This window comes from Phyllopteryx taeniolatus, chromosome 14 (assembly GCF_024500385.1).
Source record: "Phyllopteryx taeniolatus isolate TA_2022b chromosome 14, UOR_Ptae_1.2, whole genome shotgun sequence".
NCBI classification, from domain to species: domain Eukaryota; kingdom Metazoa; phylum Chordata; class Actinopteri; order Syngnathiformes; family Syngnathidae; genus Phyllopteryx; species Phyllopteryx taeniolatus.
The window spans coordinates 8,152,652-8,175,272 of NC_084515.1; the positions used below are offsets into that span (position 1 = coordinate 8,152,652).

General features: G+C 38.6%; 2 protein-coding genes across 3 annotated transcripts in view; both read left to right on the forward strand.

Moving 5' to 3' along the window:
- Nucleotides 1-5,717: 5,717 nt before the first annotated feature.
- Nucleotides 5,718-8,978, forward strand: LOC133489178 (uncharacterized). Its single transcript, XM_061798015.1, has 2 exons — nucleotides 5,718-6,111; nucleotides 7,689-8,978. The coding sequence occupies exons 1-2, from the start codon at nucleotides 5,907-5,909 to the stop codon at nucleotides 7,922-7,924; spliced, it is 441 nt and encodes a 146-aa protein (XP_061653999.1). The 5' UTR covers nucleotides 5,718-5,906; the 3' UTR covers nucleotides 7,925-8,978.
- A 3,884-nt stretch (nucleotides 8,979-12,862) lies between these two features.
- Nucleotides 12,863-22,621, forward strand: part of pde4dip (phosphodiesterase 4D interacting protein) — a 56,558-nt gene continuing 46,799 nt past the window's right edge. For both annotated transcript variants that reach the window (XM_061796432.1, XM_061796433.1), the window contains exons 1-4: nucleotides 12,863-13,079; nucleotides 15,214-15,260; nucleotides 15,351-15,418; nucleotides 18,549-18,659. In XM_061796432.1, coding sequence (XP_061652416.1) covers nucleotides 13,039-13,079; nucleotides 15,214-15,260; nucleotides 15,351-15,418; nucleotides 18,549-18,659 — 267 coding nt within the window. In that variant the 5' untranslated portion in view covers nucleotides 12,863-13,038. The remainder of the gene's footprint in view (nucleotides 13,080-15,213; nucleotides 15,261-15,350; nucleotides 15,419-18,548; nucleotides 18,660-22,621) is intronic.

Here is a 22,621-nt window from a genome sequence, read left to right on the forward strand (position 1 = left end):
ACACTGTCCTTTCATTTTCTGCTGAGTAGCATTTGGATCAGATCTTGTTTTGTTTTTTTGGATTTTTTTTATACCATGTTGGAATCACTTCAGTGACGTGTGGCACGTTGTCAAACGCATATCCCCACACATGTACACATTTAATAAAGAAAGTTGATTGATGGGACCTTTATTATTTGCCAGGGACACATTTAGAAGTTGAAGACATATACAATGTTGTGCTCCAGTTTAGAATTTTTCGAACAAATGAATGAATAAATAAATGTGTTTGATGGTGATAATGATTTTCAAACTCTAGTAATATTAAATGATACCATTTTTCCATTTCAACTGGTCATTTGGCACTTTTGGGGTGGTCTAATAACACCAGAATCCAGTAAATTATGTCAGTTTTAAACCAAGTTAGGTGTTCCCTTGAATATATGTACCACAAGGATATATGTAATGTACTGTATGTATGCGGTGTGGTCATGGAGGCCCATAAGCCTCTTTGGTGTATTACCGTCCACCTCTCTGTGCTCATATCTGTAATCCCTGTACAGATGGAATGCTGATATTGCTCCGTGACACCGTCAATCCTATTAACTCTGTCCTATATTTACCTATCCTCTGGCTAACTTTCTTTGCTCGCCACCATATTGGACCCTCAGCGAAAGTGCTCGAAGTGGGAATGTATGGAGGGATTTAAGTTTAGACTAAAGATTACAGGAATTGGTACCCTTATGGTGTCATGTCTCCTTGGTGTGGTGAACTACAATTTGGCTATTTTGAGACTATTGCTTTAGGATTACAGTCCTGACATTCCCATCTTCCCATCCTTCCACTAATTAGAAATCACCATGCATAAAGCTGTTTAATGCTTATGCTATCACCCGAGAACTCCCTTTGCCATTAATTTAAACCACTTAATCGAATTGACTTTGCTTTAAAGAGACTGTCCACTTGTCGAAAACAGCTCCACCATGAACCGAGTCGTGTTTGGACGAAGAATTATCCCAAGGCTGCATTGGTGCACTAACCCAGATTTCATCATGTTGGTTTATTTTATCCATCCATCCATTTTCTGAGCCGCTTCTCTTCACTAGGGTCGCGGGCGTGCTGGAGCCTATCCCAGCTATCATCGGGCAGGAGGCGGGGTACACCCTGAACTGGTTGCCAGCCAATTGCAGGGCACACATAAACAAACAACCATTTGCACCCACATTCACACCTACGGGCAATTTAGAGTTGTCAATTAACCTAGTATGCATGTTTTCGGGATGTGGGAGGAAACCGGAGTGCCCGGAGAAAACCCACGCAGGCACGGGCAGAACATGCAAACTCCACACAGACGGGGCCAGGGATTGAACCCTGGTCCTCAAAAATGTGAGGCAGACGCTCTAACCAGTCGTCCACCGTGCCGCCGGTTTATTTTATCCTCCACACTTTTCCTGTGTTGGTTTGCAGAGGTCAAGCTTCCCAAGAGCAATTTTCCCATATCATTAAGGTGAATGCAAAGAAGTGTATTCTGTATGAATGAAGACCTCAAGTGGCAATAGAAAAGGGAAATTAATAATAATAATAATAATAATAATAATAATAATAATAATAATAATAATAATAATAATAATAATAATAATAATAATAATAATAATAATAATAATAATAATAATAATAGGCGGCACGGTGGCCCGACTGGTTAGAGCGTCAGCCTCACAGTTCTGAGGACCTGGGTTCAATCCCCGGCCCCGCCTGTGTGGAGTTTGCATGTTCTCCCCGTGCCTGCGTGGGTTTTCTCCGGGCACTCCGGTTTCCTCCCACATCCCAAAAACATGCATTAATTGGAGACTCTAAATTGCCCGTAGGCATGACTGTGAGTGCAAATGGTTGTTTGTTTGTATGGCCCCTGCGATTGGCTGCCAACCAGTTCAGGGTGTACCCCGCCTCCTGCCCGATGACAGCTGGGATAGGCTCCAGCACGCCCGCGACCCTGGTGAGGAGAAGCACCTCAGAAAATGGATGGATGGATAAAATAAACCAACATGATGTACTTGTATTGCTTTGCAATAAAACAAAGGGGAAAACAGTAACTCATTGTTATTTATATTATTTCAGCTATAACTTTACTGGCTCGGCCAGTTTCTTTCCTCAAAAAGAGAAGAAAATCTACTGCAAGACGGTCCCTGGCTGGACCCAAAAAGTTGGAGAATCCCTGTTCTAAACAGTAAAATACTAATTGCTAGAAAAGGGCGCACCGTGAGGTTTCCCACAAAGCTTTTAGCAATAGTGTTAATAATACATCCATCCATCCATCCATTTTCTGAGCCGCTTCTCCTCACAAGGGTCGCGGGCGCGCTGGATCCTATCACAGCTATCTTCGGGCAGGAGGCGGGGTACACCCTGAACTGGTTGCCAGCCAATCGCAGGGCACATACAAACAAACAACCATTCGCACTCACAGTCACACCTACGGGCAATTTAGAGTCTCCAATTAATGCATGTTTTTGGGATGTGGGAGGAAACCGGAGTGCCCGGAGAAAACCCACGCAAGCACGGGGAGAACATGCAAACTCCACACAGGCGGGGACGGGGATTGAACCCCGGTCCTCAGAACTGGGAGGCAGACGCTCTAACCAGTCGTCCATCGTGCCGCCGTTAATAATACATAGAGAGGTAAAAAAGTGAGTAAACCTGCTCTTTGTAACACAACATTAAGGCTTGGAAACAACGTCCAGTAGTTGACATTGTCGCTCGTTCTCCTTTTTTGTCTTGACACAGTTCCTCCTCATACCCTGCTGTCGTTCTTTCAAATGCTGCAAATGTTTCTTAATCACGCATTCAAGCAACGCTCTCAGCATTTCTACTGTACACCTTTACACACGGTACTCACACCACTTACACTCACACTTGATCTCTGCTTAGCGACATGTTGATAATAAATGCTCTCTATTTTAACAGTTAGCTCAATAAGCTCGCTTAGTTGAAAGGCTCCAACTTGCACCAAAGCGAGTCAAACACACGCATCCATATAATATCTGCCGTGTGTAAAGCCAGTGTGTTATTTCCTAATCTTGACACAATCGATTGATTACCTTCTAAAACGATTTTAAATCGATGTATTTCGTCCGGAAGGCCAACTTCCTGAACACAGATCGATGCAGTTGGATTGTTGGAATATAAAATCTATACATTGATGCACCAAATGAATCGGTACAGCCCTAATAATAATAGACCGACATAGTGGACAACTGGTTCACACATTCACCTCACAGTTCAGAGGTCGTGGATTCAAATTCAGGCTTCAACCTTCCTGAATTGAGGTTGCATGTTCTCCCTGTGCCTCTGTCAGTTTTCTCCAGGTACTCTAGTTTCCTTCCACATTCCAAAAAGATGCATGGTAGGTAACTGAAGTCTCTAAATTGTCAGTTGGTGTAAATGGTTGTTTGTTTATTTGTGCCCTGAGATTGGCTGGCGACCAGTTTAAGGTGTACCCTGCCTCACACACGAAGTGACGATAAGCGGTACAGAGAATGGATTGTTGAATATTATTATAACTGTATATTACATTCTATTCAATTCCAGTTGTTTTCTGTCAGCTTGCAAAATAGCATGTGAAATAGATTAATTTGGTTAATATATGGAAAGTGTGATTGACTTGGAATAATTTTTTTGCGCATATACTTTATCATTAAAACTAAAGTCACACAATTGAAAGATCTTGTAATATGATAATTGTCTATACATGTCAATGAGTGGCCAATTAAAGGCTCAAATGTAAACACACGCTTCTAACCATATTATTATTATTCCACTTTTCTCCCTCTCAGACTCGATTTTTGGCCCCAAACTGGTGGAGGATCAATGTGAGCAAGGCAGCACATTAATAGAAGAAGTGAAGCAACTGAGTGTGTGCGGTTCCCTAATGGAGAGAGACAAAGTGAACATGGAGAGAGAGAAAGAAGAGATGTTGCCAGGCTGCCACCTTCCATCCAGCCCTTCTCCTCCACTTCCAAAGAGAAGCATCGAACTATAAAAAAGAAAATCGTCACATGGCATGACCTTGATCTGCCCTCCGAGCCCTCACGTCACCTCCCCCTAAGTCTTTTGACGATGTCATCTCATTTGTTTTTCAATTATTTTGGTCTCTGTAGTGACGCTTAAGGAAATGCTTTTCTTGTCTGATCCTTTTGCTGTATATACTTTGTTTATACATAATAAGAACAAGCCTCTTATCATTACAACTTCAAAATGTAACCTGTCCCAATTGTTAATTATTCCACATTGCACCCTGGTGACAAAAAAAAATGACAAATTGCACTCAAAATGAAAATGTGACATAGTAAAATTGATGAGAGAGAGAGAGAGTGAGTGAGAGAGTGAGAGAGAGAGTGAGAGAGAGAGACAGAGAGAGCGAGAGAGAGAATAAAATACAATTTCATGGTGCTGAGCTGCCATTTCCCTCGTCACAAGTGTTCCTGTCTATCTAAGCTTCTTTCTAGTAAACAACTTAACAATACAAATTGTCTCGTCCGCTCTCATTAATCCATCTTACCTTCCTGCCTACGTGCAATATCTGCACTGGTCATCTACAATGAGCTCATTTGTAAAAGCCAGAGGATTACTAAACATCAGTATTTTTAAACACTATTACATTAGATAGATAGATAGATAGATAGATAGATAGATAGATAGATAGATAGATAGATAGATAGATAGATAGATAGATAGATAGATAGATAGATAGATAGATAGATAGATATCTGGTAATATGTATATTTATCTTTTTTAAATATAATATAGATCCTTTAAAATATATTACTATAAAATAATTATTGAAATATAACCAGAAAGATCCACATGTTCTCCATCTGTACCTGGATAGAGCCTGCCAGCAGCACTGAAAGAACGACACTGTGATCTCTCTCCTCTTCCATCCGCCTCATCATAAATGCCTCTTATTCTGTGTTATGGTTTATCCCGAGGTGTTTCACAAGGTTTGTTGTTTTGCCACAATTCCTTACCGCTTTTGGACAAACATCACAAATCGTGTCCTGGCTGTTAGATGAGCTGAAATAGCTCCACTCATGACTCTGTTTACGTTCTGCCATCGTGTCTATACCTCTAAGGCTGAGTGACTGACTTACTGAGTAGCATGGCATGCTGCTTTGCATACACATTTCGCTTTTACCCAAAAGAAAAAGAAAGAAAGAAAAAGTAGCTCCTACCAACTGCTTATTATTTAGACAGTACTGTATCTCAATAGTTTAGTTCCTTTCGACTGTCCATCCATTTTCATTTGCTTATCCGGGGTCGGGTTGTGGGTGCAGCTACTTAAGCAGGAAGCCCAGACATCCTTCTCCCTCTCCTGCTCTCTACTTTTCACTGTGTTTCTGTAAATGATCTATAGAACATTACCCCAAATCATTAAAGTGTCAAAAGTGTTGATATTTTGTTTTGAGGATCGATTTTGGAGCATGAACATTTGGCATCTGATGTATTGCTGTTTCAGTATTGATCCGGACATCACTACCACCAGAGGAAAACAAATTATAACTATGGTTGCATTGTATAAAATGTTCTAATGAATCTGACAATCAAAACATGATTTTTTTTTCATTTTTGCAGTTATCAACAAAAACAAACAAAACTGTGACGTAAGAAAAACACACGTCATCTGTCTGACTGTAAACTCTGTGTCATAGTGAAAATGACCATCTGACCTTCAGAGCTTCAAGCTGTTCTAATCTACTTCTATGAGCTCAGCTCAACATGAAGACGCTAATGGGCTCAAGCGTGGGGGGAAAAAACACACAATATTTCCTGTCATCTCTCAGCACATTTGGCCTGAAGTGAAGAGTATTTGTTCAAAACTCTGTTGGCACCATAATGGATTTCCTCACTGAAGGCCTGTGACGTTTTCTAGAGCCATGGAGCTGCCGGTAGACAGCTTAAAAGTCCGTTACAAAGAAGAAGACGGAGCGGTTTTGTTTGAGAGCTACATACCCCCCTCGAGGGACGCCATCCACCTGCCGACCTATGTGCTCTATCTGCTCATGGCCATTTTCATCGTGCTAGGTGTTCTCTACGCCATCATCGGTCACCTCATAAAGGACCTCATCCATGACTTTGCAGGTGTGTGGCTATGAATTATGTTAGTAGTGTTTCCCACCCTTTATTGAGCCAAGGCACGCTTTACATTAGAAAAATCTATTCGCACACCACCAGCCAAAAGGGTAATAAAAAGTACTGTATTTTTCACAGAAATAATAACGATCTCGTCTCAATATACTCACGAATGTACTTACACAGTGTGAAAAAAGCTACTGGTACTGTAAAAAAAGATTGTGAAATTTACAACAAAAAGCTGTAAAATCCTGACAGAAAAAACTGTAAATAAAAAAACACTGAAACAGTGTTAAATTTAAACTCTTCTTTTGTAAATTACTTCACCAATGCAAATTTTAAAGAAAAAATATGTTAAAAAAATCATATTGTTCTATAGAATTTATAGATAACTAGTTTGATTTAGGACCTGACCAATATGGATTTTTCTTTTTTTTAGGCCAATGCTGATTCCGATATTTGGCAAAAAAAAAAAATTTAATGAATAATAATAATACTTTGGTCCCCTACGTATCCTGAATGTAATGGCAATTAATTTCTATTCTTTTTTTCCCATTTGTTCATAAAATACATTCAGTATTTTGTGCAGAACACACAATAAAATAAATTGAAAAATATTTAAAAATAAAATGAAACATAAATATCCAGTGGCCATAAAAAAATCCTGTGAAGCCATGTGGTTCCCAGAATGCATTGCACCAAGCAATGTTGATTTATTGCTGTAATAAGGACTTTAATTCTTGCCATTTGTGTGTGTTTATGTTACCAATAATTTATTGAATGTGTGTCTTATTTAAATGTCACATTTATGATTGATTTATGTTCCACTGTGTTTTTTATGAAACTGTGACTGGTGAAGCCCAACAGGTCATTTACTGTTATCAAAGACTGAAGAATTCCTGAGTAACAATATCTTTGCACAATTCTAGCTGAGTGTTATTCATTTGTAACATCAATGCTATTATTGTTTGACTTATTGTATTATATTGCAGTTAGTTAGAATGCCATTATCTTCGTATATTGTTGTAATGAGTTAGTGAAATTAAAGAAAAAATATTGACAAAACGCTCCCATATTATTATTTCACATACTTAGTTTAATTAGCAGAGTGTTCATGTTAACTCTAAAGAAATGGAAATTTAATTTACCACTTAAAAATGTTATTTTTTTGGCAAACTTTAACAGTTTTTTACTGTAAAATGTAAAGGGCATTCTGTTAAGATGTTAACATGTGTACTGTATTTATTTACGGGAAAATTCTGGTAACCTGTCTGCCAGATTTTTTCAGTATTTTTTAGAAGATTAAAAGATTTCTGGCAATTCAGCTGCCGGATTTTTTCTGTAAAAACTATGGATTTTTTTTTTTTTTTACAATTCACCGCAAAACACCTGATGATCACTCATGGCACATGTTTCTAGTTTTATGTACATAATTAACTATTTCAGTAAAATCCAAGTGGTAAGGTGTCAAAAATACATTAACAGCCAGGTATGTTTATTACTGTGGTTGTAGTTTGCAAAGACTGGATTCCTGACATTGGTCATTGGTGACTATAACTTGCAGATATCAACGTTATGTATTTCAGACTGGCTCTTGGGGGAGCAGCCTGAGGAGGTGGTGGTCAACTATTGTGAGGCCAAAGACAAATTTGTGGCCGACTGGTGTCCAGAAACCACGCCGGAGCTGCAGGAGATGGCCCGAGCTGAGGAGAGCAGGATGGCTGAGAAAGACTTTATGAAGTCGCCTCCTATCTGGATCATCTCTACGGAGCCTCGGGGCACTAGGACAGGGCCCCGTGTGGTCTTTGGGAAGAGGACTTAAAAAGAATGTGCTCTCAGAGACTGGATATTTAATTTTAATGACAATTACAAAGTCATACATGCTTCTGATGCTGATGCTTTGGTCATAGGAGGACATCTAGTGTTTCTCATAGTCAGTACAGCTGGGAAAAAACCTTGCTAGGTCACTGCATTGTGAGAATCTGCAAATAACAATCACAATGATTCAGATATAATTTATTTGGTTGTTTATACAATGAATGTCTGCTATAATGAAACCTTTAGCTAACTCATTGGTAGGGTTCTTTTAGAGACATTTTTATGTTTAAGAGTGTAACAAACTACAAGTCCACAAGAGGAGGCCACCAACCTTGACTGTGACTTACTGGCCACGACATTGTGTCAACAAAGTAATGAGCTTCAATCCTTCCTTCACTCTCTTGACTGCTGCAGGCCCCCTTTGGAAATCATATCCTGTGATTCCATTCATCATTTACCACAATGTTAACAAGATTACTTGTTAAAAGTGAGCATTTTAATCCCATTTTCTTTCACTGACTTCAAACAGTGCCATAATCTTATTAACTTTTACTCACTCCTAACCCCCCTCACTCTCTCTCTCTCTCTCTCTCTTTCTCTCCAAACCCTGCAATCAACACTGCCATCAGTACAAATTATGTAATCAGCAGCCTCTGTAACTTTAGACCAACAACAGCTGAGCAGCACATTATCAAACTGTAATGTGACTATCTGAACTATAAAACGATTTAAATGAGGAGAAAACTTAGCAAATTTAAAAGCATAGTGAAATGACAGATCAATCAACGATAAACAGATTGTGATATATCACCTTTTTTGTTGTTTTTTGTTTGTTTGTTTGTTTGTTTTTTTGCTCAAAAATACATTGTCATCTCCCTCTTGTGTCACAATTAGTCAGTTAATTCAAAACGATAGGACACTGAGTAATTGGAGCACATGATTATTATGATTATTGGCATTTTTACAACCTCTGATGACCACTTTAGCAAGCAGGATACTTTTATTGTTAGTCCAAGTGCTCTGATATCTACTGTATATCTATAAAGCCATTACACTCATATCCCAATTGTTCCATCATTTGTTGTACAGTGCCACAATATTTGGTACACTTTCACACTGCAATGAGATCAAATTCAAGAACTGTATCAATCATTCTGCCTCTTACAAACATAATAATGCTAATCTTTAATCGGCACTGACTGAGAGACATTATTTTGACAATATGCTTATTATTGCTGCAGTAGTTTATAGTGGTGTATAACTCTACAGCATCAAACTAGGGTGTTTGTAATAGTTTATGTGAGCATATTTGAAAGGAAGGGTGAAAGTGTAAACATCGTCTTTACTGGAAAGCCGTTTGAGCATGTAGTTACAGTTCCAACACTACACTGTGTGTTTATATATTAGTAATACATTTCAGCGCACAAGTAGGAGAACGCACCAGTAGAACCGTTTGTTTGTTTTTCCCACTAGTGGCCTAGTCACTGCTGAACTGTCCTCCTGTTCAGCCTGTATATGCTACCCTTGGGTCAAATTCTTCAGAACTTTAATTTTGACTATAATAGCTATGCAGATGACACACAGTTATATCTAGCAGTGTCTCCATATGACTACAGTTCAATTGAGGAGTTGTGTCACTGTCTAAAACAGATAAATAACTGGATGAACCAAAATTGTGTTCAATTAAACAAAACTGAGATAATTGTTTTTGGCAATAAATAAAGAGGATTGCTGTTAGTAAATACCTGAACTCACTCTCTTTAAAGTCCGAAACCTTGGTGTACTGATAGATTCCAACCTGACTTTCAACAGTCATATCAAATCAATTACTAAAACCGCCTTCTACCATCTGAAGAATATATCCAGAGTGAAGGCTTGCATGTGTCAAACAGACCAGGAGAAGCTCATCCATGCTTTTCTCTCAAGTAGACTTGACTATTGTAATGGTCTTCTGACTGGACCCCCCAAAAAGAGCATTAAACAGCTGCAGCTCATTCAGAATGCTGCAGCTCGGGTTCTGACCAGAACAAAGAGGTCAGAGCATATTACTCCAATTCTAAAGTCTTTACGCTGGCTTCCAGTCAGCTTTAAAATAGATTTTAAAGTTCTGCTACTGGTCTATAAATCACTAAACGCAGTAGGGCTCTGAGATCGACAGACTATGGCCAAATAGTGGAGCACAGAGTCCAAAGCAAACATGGTGAAGCAGCATTTAGCTATTTTACTGCACACAAATGAAATAAGTTGCCAACAGAGGTGACGTCAGCCCCAAGTGTGCATGTTTTTAAGTCCAGGTTAAAAACTCTTCTTTTTTCCCATGCTTTTTAGAGCATTTCCACTTTTAAAATTATATTTCTTGCACTGTATGCTGTTTTAATTGTATTTTTTTCTCTTTGTTTTAAATGTTTATAAGCTGCTTTTTTTCTTTGTTTTTAAATGCTTTTAATCATGTAAAGCACATTGAGTTACCTTGTGTATGAAATGCGCTATATAGATACATTTGCTTTGCTTTGCTTCCATGTGAAGACAAAGAGCATACTAGTAAATGGACTTCAAGATGGATATCAAGGATATAAAATAAATGCTTAAATGACTTTCCATACTAGTAGCATGGGAATGTCAACTAGTGCACAGTTTTGCCTCCTCACCCGTAACATGTAACTAACTACATGTTAGTTAGTGTAGGGCACCAGTAGCAGAAAAAAACATTATTAGGAAGACACAGTTGTTCTGCTGATGTGCTTAAATGTCTCACTAATGAGGACAAACAGCGTACTAGTGCAACCCCAATTCCAATGAAGTTGGGACGTTGTGTTAAAGATAAATAAAAACAGAATACAATGATTTGCAAATAGTGTTCAACCTATATTTAATTGAATACACTACAAAGACAAGATATTTAATGTTCAAACTGATAAACTCTCTTGTTTTTAACAAATAATCATTAACTTGGAATTTTATGGCTGCAACACATTCCAAAAAAGCTGGGACAGGTGGCAAAAAAGACTGAGAAAGTTGAAGAATGCTCATCAAACATCCCACAGGTGAACAGGCTAATTGGGAACAGGTGGGTGCTATGATTGGATATAAAAGGAGCTTCCCTGAATTGCTCAGTCATTCACAAGCAAAGATGGGGCGAGGTTCGCCTCTTTGTGAACAAATGTGTGAGAAAATAGTCGAAGTGTTTAAGGACAATGTTCCTCAACCTACAGTTGCAAGGAATTTAGGGATTTCATCATCTACGGTCCATAATATTATCAAAACGTTCAGAGAATCTGGAGAAATCACTGCATATAAGCGGCAAGGCCGAAAACCAACAATGAATGCCCGTGACCTTTGATCCCTCAGGCGGCACTGCATCAAAAACTGCCATCAATGTGTAAAGAATATCACAACATGGGCTCAGGAACACTTCAGAAAACCAATGTCAGTAAATACAGTTCGGCGCTACATCCGTAAGTGCAACTTAAAACTCTACTATGCAAAGCAAAAGCCATTTATCAACAACACCCAGAAACGCCGCCGGCTTCTCTGGGCCCGAGCTCATCTAAGATGGACTGATGCAAAGTGGAAAAGTGTTCTGTGGTCAGATGAGTCCACATTTCAAATTGTTTTTGGAAATTGTGGACGTCGTGTCCTCCAGGCCAAAGAGGAAAAGAACCATCAGAACTGTTGTGGATGCAAAGTTCAAAAGCCAGCATCTGTGATGGTATGGGGCTGTGTTAGTGCCAATGGCATGGGTAACTTACACATCTGTGAAGGCACCATTAATGCTGAAAGGTACATACAGGTTTTGGAGAAACATATGCTGCCATCCAAGCAATGTCTTTTTTATGGACATCCCTGCTTATTTGCCAATGCCAATGCCAAACCACATTCTGCATGTGTTACAACAGTGTGGCTTCGTAGTTAAAGAGTGCGGGTACTAGACTGGCCTGCCTGCAGTCCAGACTTGTCTCACATTGAAAATGTGTGGCGCATTATGAAGCGTAAAATACGACAACGGAGACCCCGGACTGTTGAACAGCTGAAGCTGTACATCAAGCAAGAATGGGAAAGAATTCTACCTACAAAGCTTCAACAATTAGTGTCCTCAGTTCCCAAACGTTTATTGAATGTTGTTAAAAGAAAAGGTGATGTAACACAGTGATGAACATGAGCCTGTCCCAGCTTTTTTGGAACGTGTTGCAGCCATAAAATTCTAAGTTAATGATTATTTGATAAAAACAAGAAAGTTTATCAGTTTGAACATTAAATATCTTGTCTTTGTAATGTATTCAATTAAATATAGGTCGAACATGATTTGCGAATCATTGTATTCTGTTTTCATTTATGTTTAATACAACATCCCAACTTCATTGGAATTGGGTTTGTACATAGACCTTAAGCTTGATCTCAAGGATATTGAATAATTGCTCATACGGCTTTTCATACTAGTAGAGCATAGATGTCAACTAGTGTACAATTTTTTTACCCATCACTATTAGTACCACTTTTGACTTACTTCTAAATTAAACCTTACTTGTAAATTAATGTGCTGCATTTCCACTACCAGGCACACACTAGTAGCCTCCTGGACCCCCACTAGCAGCACCAAAATGCCCACTAGTAGTTTTCACTCACTGGTAACATATAGTTGTCTTACTAGAATGCCAACGTTGACTGCTAGTATACATAAGTGTCATACAGTAGTGAAACCCCCCCCCAAAAAAACAATAATAAACAGTCGTTCTACTAGTGTGCTGAAATGTCTTACTAGTGAGGACCAAGAGCGAACTGAACATTGACCTTGGATATCAAGGAAATACTTAAAAGGCTTTCCTGACGGTTGCTACTAGTAAAGCAACCGCCCTATAGTCCTTTTCACCTTCATGTGGTGGCACGCAGCTGCAACAGAAGAGCTCTTCTGCAGAGTGTTCTGTCTTTTGTGTCACGTTTGCTGCTCGCCGGAGGGCGCACACGCGGCACGCCTCCTCCTCCTCATCCTCCTCCTCCTCCTGCTAGTGCCAACATGCTCCACTTCTTCACTCTTGCTGCTCTTATCTTATCCTCTTATTGACGGTGCGCTTTAAAGGCGACATGGACTCTCATTGATTTAAAAGGAATTACTGTACGTGCATGGATCGGAGCTCGTCGCCGATGTGGGGCGAATGTGAGAGGTGAGATGCTTTATATATATTTTTTTAAGCTAATTGTGCGCAAAGGTGATACGGTGGTGCTTGAACGCAACACGCCAATTGGCCAAGATTTATTTAAGGTCATTTAGGGATGCCTTCGGTGTTAGCGTCATGATTATTGCCAAATTGTAAGCTATTCGCGTTGGAACCGGTTGTCTAAAAAGCATATAGGCCCACATTCAGTACAGTACATCATCTATCTGCATAGTCCCCATTTTTTTTCTTTTTTTAAATCATGTCAACATTAAAATTAGACCGTATTATTGGTAACACATTTTGATTAACGTGCAACGAAGCAGCAGAAAAAGCAAATAAATAAACAACAACAACAAGACAAGTGGCAGAAGATGTACAATGAAAGCTCACAAATAGGCACCGTCAGTGTTTAACACGTAAATTCCCAACATAGTGCAGTGTGGCACATTAAAAAACAAAACAAACAAAAAACAATAGTGTCGTTTCATTGTGATAGTCTGGCTCAAGCACAAAAATGCGGCATGTGAACAACTAGTCTGCAACTTTTAAACCGTTGGCATGCCGCAACTGTCTTGTCGTTTTCAGCTGTTTTCAGGAATGTGCCATGTATAGATGTGAACAAGAGCACCGGGAGCTTTAGGCCTGCATGTACAGTAGTAGCCCGGGATGTTGCTACTTTCATTCGTAGCACAATGCTATCATGCTAGCATGCTAACATTGATTTGGAGGCTGAGTTTCTGTCATCCCTCCAAATGTTCCCTGCTGGGTGTCCTTTATGAGGTAATTAATTACACCCTCCACCCATCACAATTCTTCAAAGAGGTGCAAATGACATGTGAAGAGACTTCAGGGTTTCAGGGTTTTGTTTTTGACAGAAAAAGATTTACTTGGTTGTTCAATTTCACACGAGATGAGATTCCACTCTCAATTATTAAAAAGTAAAATTTCCATAATATTATTAACTGTCATACAGGTGCAGAGGTGGGTAGCGCCGCCAAACATTGTACTCAAGTAAGAATACTGTTACTTGAGAGCAGTGGTTCTCAACCTGGGACCCACATTTTCCAAATGTTGCAAAGTCTTGAAGCACTTTTATAGAAGTTAAGAATAACAAAGAAAATGTTTTGTTTAAAAAATAGCTTCTGAAAACACATGAACATTATATTTTATTTTTAAATGCTGATTAAAAGGAGTGTGACGTACCGCTGCCGTTGCTAGCCATGACATCCGCGAGCCAGAAGTTGAGCTACACTGTATTTGTTTATGGAGTGTACAGGTGACTAGAGTGTGTGGCAATTACACTTCCTGTTGTTTACATATAATATGCTTTGTTCGGGAACAAACTGTACTGGGACAGAAAAATCTGAATACGGTCCGCACTCAGCAAAAATGGGTCTGTGGCCCACTTTTGGGTCCCAACCCACCAATTTAAAATCACTACATATGACTCAAGTAAAAGTAGTCGTCCAAAGAATTACTTGAGTAAAAGTAAGTACTCAATGAAAAAAAAATACTCAAGTTCTGAGTAATCGGTGAGTAAATTCTGATTTCTTATACTGTATTTTTTAAAATTTTATTTCATCAGAGCATTAACGTCAAAAAGACAAAAATATAAAATGGGAATGTGCAAGTTAAGATATTGCATAGTAATATCACTTAAACTGCAACAATAATGAATTAAATCTTTATAAACTAACATCATTAAAGGCAAATTCGGCCATAAGAAATTGTCTTAAATTAATGGTCTTCATTTGTTTGAAGTTTGAAGCAGACTTGTCTTGCTGTAATTTAGAAATTTTTAGGCAGACAAATATGACAGCACGTGACATACAGTAGCAGTTCTTTTTCGTAGTGTGTAAGGCAAATTTAGAGCTTAAATGTTAATTCTTCCATTTTAAGGATTAATTACATCTCAATTCGTTTCAATGGGGAAAATTGATTTGATGTACAGTAGGAGTTCCGAGCTTTGTCATAGACCCAAAGTGTCAACTCAATTTAGCACTGTATTCCTATGTACTGTATGGCCTCAAGGGTGTTTCTCTTTAGAGGTTCCGTTGTACACAACAATTCCAATTAGTGTGTATTTACTATTCATGTCTGTGTGTTGCCCACTAAAAGTAGAATTTGTTTCTGGGTACAGTGCTGTGGAGGAGGAAGCATCATCCAAAGTCACGGCACCCGTGACAGGTAGGACTGACCCGCAATTCCCATGGACCACATATATGTAAACGCATGTGAGTTTTTTTTCTTTCTAACTTCAACTCTGACTTGTTTTAGATGTGTGTCAAGACGAAGCAGACAACACTCCTCCTCTTCAGCCTCACACTCTAAAGGAATTTGAGCAGGTATACTGTATTCCTTAATTATTGCAAATTTATTCTTGAAATATCTGTTAACAATGAACAATGTTTTTAATGTGCTGATTCTTTTTTGTAAACTTAAGTTTGACGCAATCTTACCAAAGCTTGTGAAAATAGCAGAATTAGTGTATTGCATCATTTGTTACTATTCTAGTTCCTTGTGTGTTGGCAGTCATTTGCAGTGACCTAGGGACAGTCTGCTCTGTGTTGCTATCTTGTGGTCAAATATGTGATTACATGTCCAGACATACAGTATACAATTTTCCTAGTTTTGGAGTGTTGAACTTGAGTTTTGATTCTCATATTTGTGAAGGCCAGCAAAAGAACATATACATAATAGGCCACTTTTTGGCACCTAGTCTACCTAAAAGGCTCTCACTTCAGTGCGACAATGGGCATGGAATTTATGGATATTGTCAGCATGCAGCCCTGTGTTGTGTACTAACTGGTGGGGAGAAAAGTGTGGTTAAAAGTGGATTTTGTGACATCTATTTGCGTGACAGCAACCAAATTGCATGCATTAGCGGTCTTAAAATATTATGATGGCAATGAGATCACCTACAGCTGAGGGCATCACATGGAAAACACCCTGAATGGAACCTCCTGCTTTCTCCCTCAGGGCACCAGTATGGCCCAGATTTTCTCTGTTCTTCTCTGCATGGTTATTACACTTTGCACATTTAGACAAATATTCCTCATAGAATTGAATAGAATAGAATAGAATAGAATAGAATAGAATAGAATAGAATAGAATAGAATAGAATAATTCTTTATTGTCCACAAAGGTAGACATTTGTTTTTGGCTCTAAAATACAGATACATTATTAACATACAGTATATTAAAAATAGAGCAAAACATAATAAACACATAAAAACAGAATCAAGATGTGTTGTGAATAAGAAAAATAAAAGTATAATAAGGTCTAGTAAAAGAAGTAAAAGATCAGTGTGGAACAGTTGGGGTCCTTAGTGTGGAGTGGTCACCTTGTTGAGTTCAAAATCACGATGGCATTTTGGAATAAATGATTTTTTGAACCTACCTTTAGCCAGAGGACCTCTGTAGCGCCTCCTGGACTACAGAAGCTCAAACTGACAGGACAGAGGATGAGAGCTGTGTGCCAGGATTTTCTGAGCTTTCCCTTTCATCTTGTCAGTGCAAATGTAGGCTAGAGGTTGGGGTTTTCCCAAGATTTTATCCGCCATTTTAACAATTTTGTTTAGCTTGGCCTCACACTTACAACTCAAAGTGAACAATCTGAGCACAGAAGTAACATTTTTACTTTCAATATGTGCAGATTAGACAAGCGCTAAAATCTGTGGACAGTCACCAACACAAGAAGCCTGAGCCGGTGTGAGCATTAAAAAGAAAAAAAAAAGAAAATCTGTATTTTCAGACAAATTCAAGTTACTGTCAAGATACTTTTTGGCAGCAGAATGTCAACAATTAATCAAAATGTAACCTCCTATGTCATAGTAAACAATTGCTGTTGGTTAGTATTTCCAATGAAATATACAATAAATACATTTTTAATTTTTAACAGATGTAGGAGAAGCAAATCAGAGACTCAGAGATAGGGTCTTGATATTAACAATTTACAATCCAGTTGAAGTATGACGTCTTGAGAAAAATGAAAAATATAAATTATAGTACAAAGGTTTTTCATAAATGTAAATATTGCATTCAAAACTGTGGAATGCACAGTGACCTGGTTAGCATATCTGCCTGTCAGTGCTGAGGCTCTGGGTTTGAATCTATGCTCAGGCCCTCCTGTGTGGAGTTTGCATGTTCTCCCTTGTTCGGAACTGGAAGGTCGTGGTTCTAGCCCCTGCGAACAAAAAGATGGCAACCTGTTGTTGGAGATATTTTAGTCTGCATGATTACTGACGTTGAATTTCCCATTAACGGATTAAAATCTGTGTAATAAATTAAAAGAAGAATTAAGGTTCAAGGTGAATTAAGGGTCTATCCCAACCACAGATTGATCGATTGATTGATGTGTCCAAATATTTGTGAAGAATGTCACAGTTTTAACACATTGCAGCTTCTTACCCAAACAAGCATCACAAATTGTCACTGTAGTGATGTTCCTATTGATGGCACCCAAAAAAAAAACAGATTCACTTTCATGACTGCAGACTCTTTGGATGTGGTACACTCACGAAATTTCATTCTCACTGTGTGTGTTGACATAATTGATTTTAGCAGGATGTGTGCGTACGCGGAACTGAACGTGTCATGTGTTAATGCACACCATGATGTCATCCCTAATCCATGCAGACACTAAATTTGGTGTCCGACCCATTTTGCTCTGAATTATTGAACACCCGTGTGTAATAGGACACTTTAATGGACACACTCAGTGATTGGCTTCGGAAGAGGAAGCAGTGACGTATATTGACGTGTAATATTCCTTCTGGATTACTATTTATTTGGACGTGAACGATGAACCATGGTATAGAAGGGGGAAATACTGTACTGAAATATTATAAGGTAAAGTGAAACTGTAAACTCCAATGTAGAGAAAAGCCTAAACAAAAGGTCATAAAAGGATCTTTGTCCTTGTTTACTTGTGTTCGTGTGCCTGCGTGTGTCAGCTGCTGTTTTTTGCAGGAGGGTGAGACTTCCCATCATATGACAAGTGCCTGTAAACCCAGAGTATCTTTCCTCCCGCCCTTCGTGTCTTCAGCCCTCCCCCCTCCTCCCCTCCACTTCCACCCATCTCCCTTGGCGGTCTGGGATTCCATGGATGTGTGCTCCTGTAAAATAAGCCCGAGTGCCCGTCCCCTTGGCCCCAGAACACACCATGGAGCTGACACGGATGCATCTGTGACCACTCGGGCCGCAGAGATGCCCTCTGCACCGCTAATACTGTTTTAGACTGTGTGTGTTATTTATTAGTTTAGTAGTGTGTGGTTTTGTCAATGGGGTGCCAGAGGCCCAACTGGGGCAGCATTTGTCACAACTACCAGCCTGGAAGAAAGGCACACGTCCTTTGACCTGGCGTGTTATGGAGAAGCCAAGGAGCACTTTTTATTTTTGACTTGTAACAGACATGTCAAGCAGCATCGGCGCTCTTTGACAGTCATGTCTAACGGTTACCGCACTTTGTCACAGCACCTGAACGACCTGAAGAAGGAGAACTTCAGCCTCAAGCTGCGCATCTACTTCCTGGAGGAGAGAATTCAGCAGAAGTACGAAGTGAGCAGCGAAGATGTCTATCGAACGGTGAGTCAGTGTGAAGAATAGAATATAGGACTAATTTCTTGCCACTGAGATTGTATAAAAAAAATAAATATAATAAAATTTAAATAAAAGAGAACTGGCTGCAGATGGTCTTCCCTGAACAATCTCCAGTTTGTTGGTCCAGCTGCTCTGCGCATCAATTTTCAGTGTTGTTTTTCGAAATGTGATCATTGTGAAGGATGTTAAGGTGTAAACACTTTGCTCAGTCTTCTTTTGGTTACATGGACTGTGTGTGGTTGAGTGCAAATGGCTTGCATCAAAATTTCGGTGTTCACAAAAACCATAGAAAGTGACTCTTGAATGTGTGCTGTTGCTTTCAATGCGCTGTTTCGCACTTAAAAATGTGCTATAGTGTACACTCACAGGCCACAACATGAGGTACATCTGCATAATATAATTATCCAGCTAATGGATAATTAGACTTTTTGGAGGAGAGGTCTGCATTATAATAAGTGTCATTCTAGTTTAAAGGTTTTTCTCATTAGAATGTGTAGGTGTACCTAATGGGGTGCTCTAAGAAAAGAATTGCTCAATCAATAAAGACAAAACTTTGATATAGGGTGTGTTGCTTTTTACTGAAGTCTCATTCGATTGTGTAGGTGTACCTAATCATCTGGCCAAATTATGTCCTATTCTCTCACTATGATGAAAATATCTTCAGACCATCAGTATCTTCTTTATGAATGAATTTCCTTCAGGAGCAGTGAATGGATTTTCCTTCTGGATCAATAAAGTATAGATAATAGGGATGATTCATTTACAGTACAACAGGGAAAATTACCCCACAAGTAATGGTTTTATTTTTTGAAACAGCAGTTTCACAGTTTTGATCAGCTAAATTAGGAATGCATTTTTTTAGCTGCTTATCTGGACGTGAGCAAATACAATGTGATCAAGCAGAAAAGGGTTGCTCAATAAAGAAAAAAAAACCCACTTTGAATAAGTTCTTTTTTTTTTCCTGCGTTCAGATTAGATTGTGTCAGTGTACCTAATTTTGTGGCATAATGACCTTTTTTCTCACTTGTTTCAAATACTGTATGTACAGACCCTCGGTATCGCTTTTGTGAATGAATTTCAGGATCGGTGAATGATTTATTTATTTATTTTCTGGATCAATGCAGTGTCTAACTATAGGGATGGCAAGCATTCGACTAGTTTTCCTTGATTAACTATGGAGGAAATTAATAAAGAAATAAATGGATTTATTCTTTTCTAATTAGCAGTTTCAGTCTGAATTTTTTATTTTTTTTTAGCTGCTTAGCTAAACATGAGGGGGAAAAACAATGTGATCAGGCAGAAAAGAGTTGTTCAATAAATAGAATATGTTCCAAATATCTGCAATGCAGACCACCAGTATCTCTTTATCAATATTTCTCATTATTATTTTTAGAAAATGCACAAGTGTCTGTTAGATCCAGACTTGAGTGCACATCCTTACAATTATGAGTGCATACCAGAAGTGATGAAATGACCAGATTGCATGTCAGTATATTCATCCAGCGGGACTTGAATCCTTTATCTTCACTCTTATCAGTTTAATTGCACTGTGATTGGCGACTAAATCTTTGTTCCATATGTGAGAGCTGGTCGGGGTTGTTGCTGTTGGCTGGGCGTTATGACCGAGGGCTCGCTGCCTGCTGTCTAAACATTTCAGTGAAACCTAGCACAGCCTAGGTGTGCACATAGCGATCCCTCTGCGAGCTTTGACGCACTATTTTTAGCCTGAGTAAACTCACATGGTGTTGCATGAGAGTCCATATGACACGGAGGAGACTTGGATCAGTGTCTTTGTCTTATTGATTTGACGAGCTGTGAGTAAACTGTCGTTCGCGTCCTGTCCCAAAATCCATCTCTCTATCTGTTAGGATGTGATCTGTGAGAATAAGATTGTTTAACTTCGTAAATGCAGTCACCTCCCTCTGTGCCTGCTTTATTTCAGAGGTTTGTTGCTGAGGGCAGAAGGGCCAACAGGGGCCAAAATAGCAGGTGTACCCTGATGGCTGTCTATATATAGAGCTGTTTTTAAGACTTCAGCCATTTTGTTGACAGATACTGATGCACATTCCTCTCAGCAGTGTGTTACATTATCATCAATGTTGTGGTGACAAATAATTACATAATAGGAATAAGAATATTAGGATTGGCAAGTATGTTTGTATAGTGAAATTTTAAGTCGAATAAATGAATGATAATGATTGAACAAATTTCTTTTGGGATCAGTGAATTAATTTCCTTCTGGATAAAACCTGTAACCTATCCAACTACCGAGCTCAGTGTTTCCCAACCCAAACAAAAATGTCACCAAAATGATACCCAGTGGTAGCTTGATTTATGATTCACCCAATTTTCAAGTTCGAGTATTTTCAAGACACAAGCCGTTGCTCTGGCATTTTATTTTTTTTTGTCTTGCTTTGCGACACAAAATTTAAGTATGAGCGCTAGATGGTAGCAGCGAACTTTACAAGCAGCAGCTTGTCAGATAGTGAAGAATTCTTCAAAATGGAGGCCAAGTGCTTGCTTTACTGCTAGCTTAATGCTAACACATAATGCAAAAACACTAGTGGGCTAAGGAAACTGGCATCAGTGTTGCGGTGACTGTAAACATTTAAGCAACTTACATTTGAACACAAGCAATAGCAACACATGCAGGCATAGTATAAAACAATACACACAGGCATATGTTCTTTATCCTCTGCAAAAAACACTAATATTATTGAAGCTTAGTTACGACGATCTCCTGCTTTGTTGTCAAAACTTCGAGTAGTGTTTCTGTGTGTACTTTCAAGCCCCCTAGTAGCCAAGAACACACACCAGAAGAACAGCATAATGCACATTGAATTATCATGATGCACAAATTGTTTAATTCTTTACATAATATTTAATTATGGTATTAGTGTATGTTTTTAGCAATTAAAATACTGTAGAGAATCTTTCTTATTTAAAAAAACAGTTTGGGTTACGAGCGTGGTCATGTAATGAATTAAACTTGTAAGTCAAGGCACCACTGTTTATTGAGTACTGCATTAGTTGGTGTTCCTGCATCAGATGACTGCAAATTGATCAGTTTCAAGTTGTGACAAAGTAAACCTGTCAGAAAGACAGCTGACATACTGGCATTATTACAGCTATACTTTAAAATGATGACAGAAATAAATACATCTTTTCTTCGCCCTGTATGGGGGAGTCTGCATTTGTAGAGGGCTTAAAGAATAGGATTCACAGGTTAATCATTACTTTGCATTTATAAGGTGTTTGCGTTACTGTGCATGTAGTAAAAGTACATACATGTATTAGTGAATAAAGACTAAAAAGATAACTATAAAGGAACAAGAGGAGACAAGGAAGTGGTCAATCTATAGAGGTGAACATGACTGTAATAGCAGAGATTATATTACTATCTGATCTCAAATATAGATCCTGAGGTTCAGAATGGCGGGAAAATAAATCTGAATTAGATTTTTTTCCCCCCATCCTTTAAATCATCTGTCCCCTGGCCCAGTGTAAAAGCCCTGATAGGCTCTCATGCAGGGGTGTCGTTTTTCCGTAGGCTGCTAACAGAATAATTGAAGGATATTTGTCTCAATATTGGAACATTGAACCCATTTCCTTTATTTCTGCTTTCAAAAACATTAGAATTTGACGTCAAACAATAAATATGAGATGAGATCAACATTTCAGCTAGGGCTGTCGCGATTGAATATTTTTTAGAATCAATTATTCTATCGATTATTCCATTGATTAGAAGAATAATCGGATAACAAATTATTTTACATTAAAGTTTATAGCAAACATTTTTTTTCACGATTACTGTTTATTAACTGATTATGGTTGTTTATTTTGTATTGTTTAATGATTAAACAAAACCAAATAAACAACAGTTATGCAATATCACATGAGAGAGTGATGTACTCAGTCACCAACCTTTTTACAACTGAGAGCTCCTT

Bases quoted from the DNA above. Each gene is read 5' to 3' on its own strand.
- LOC133489178 (XM_061798015.1), top strand. From the start codon at position 5,907: ATGGAGCTGCCGGTAGACAGCTTAAAAGTCCGTTACAAAGAAGAAGAC. The intron at 6,112-7,688 runs GTGTGTGGCTAT...TATGTATTTCAG, and splicing joins CCTCATCCATGACTTTGCAG to ACTGGCTCTTGGGGGAGCAG.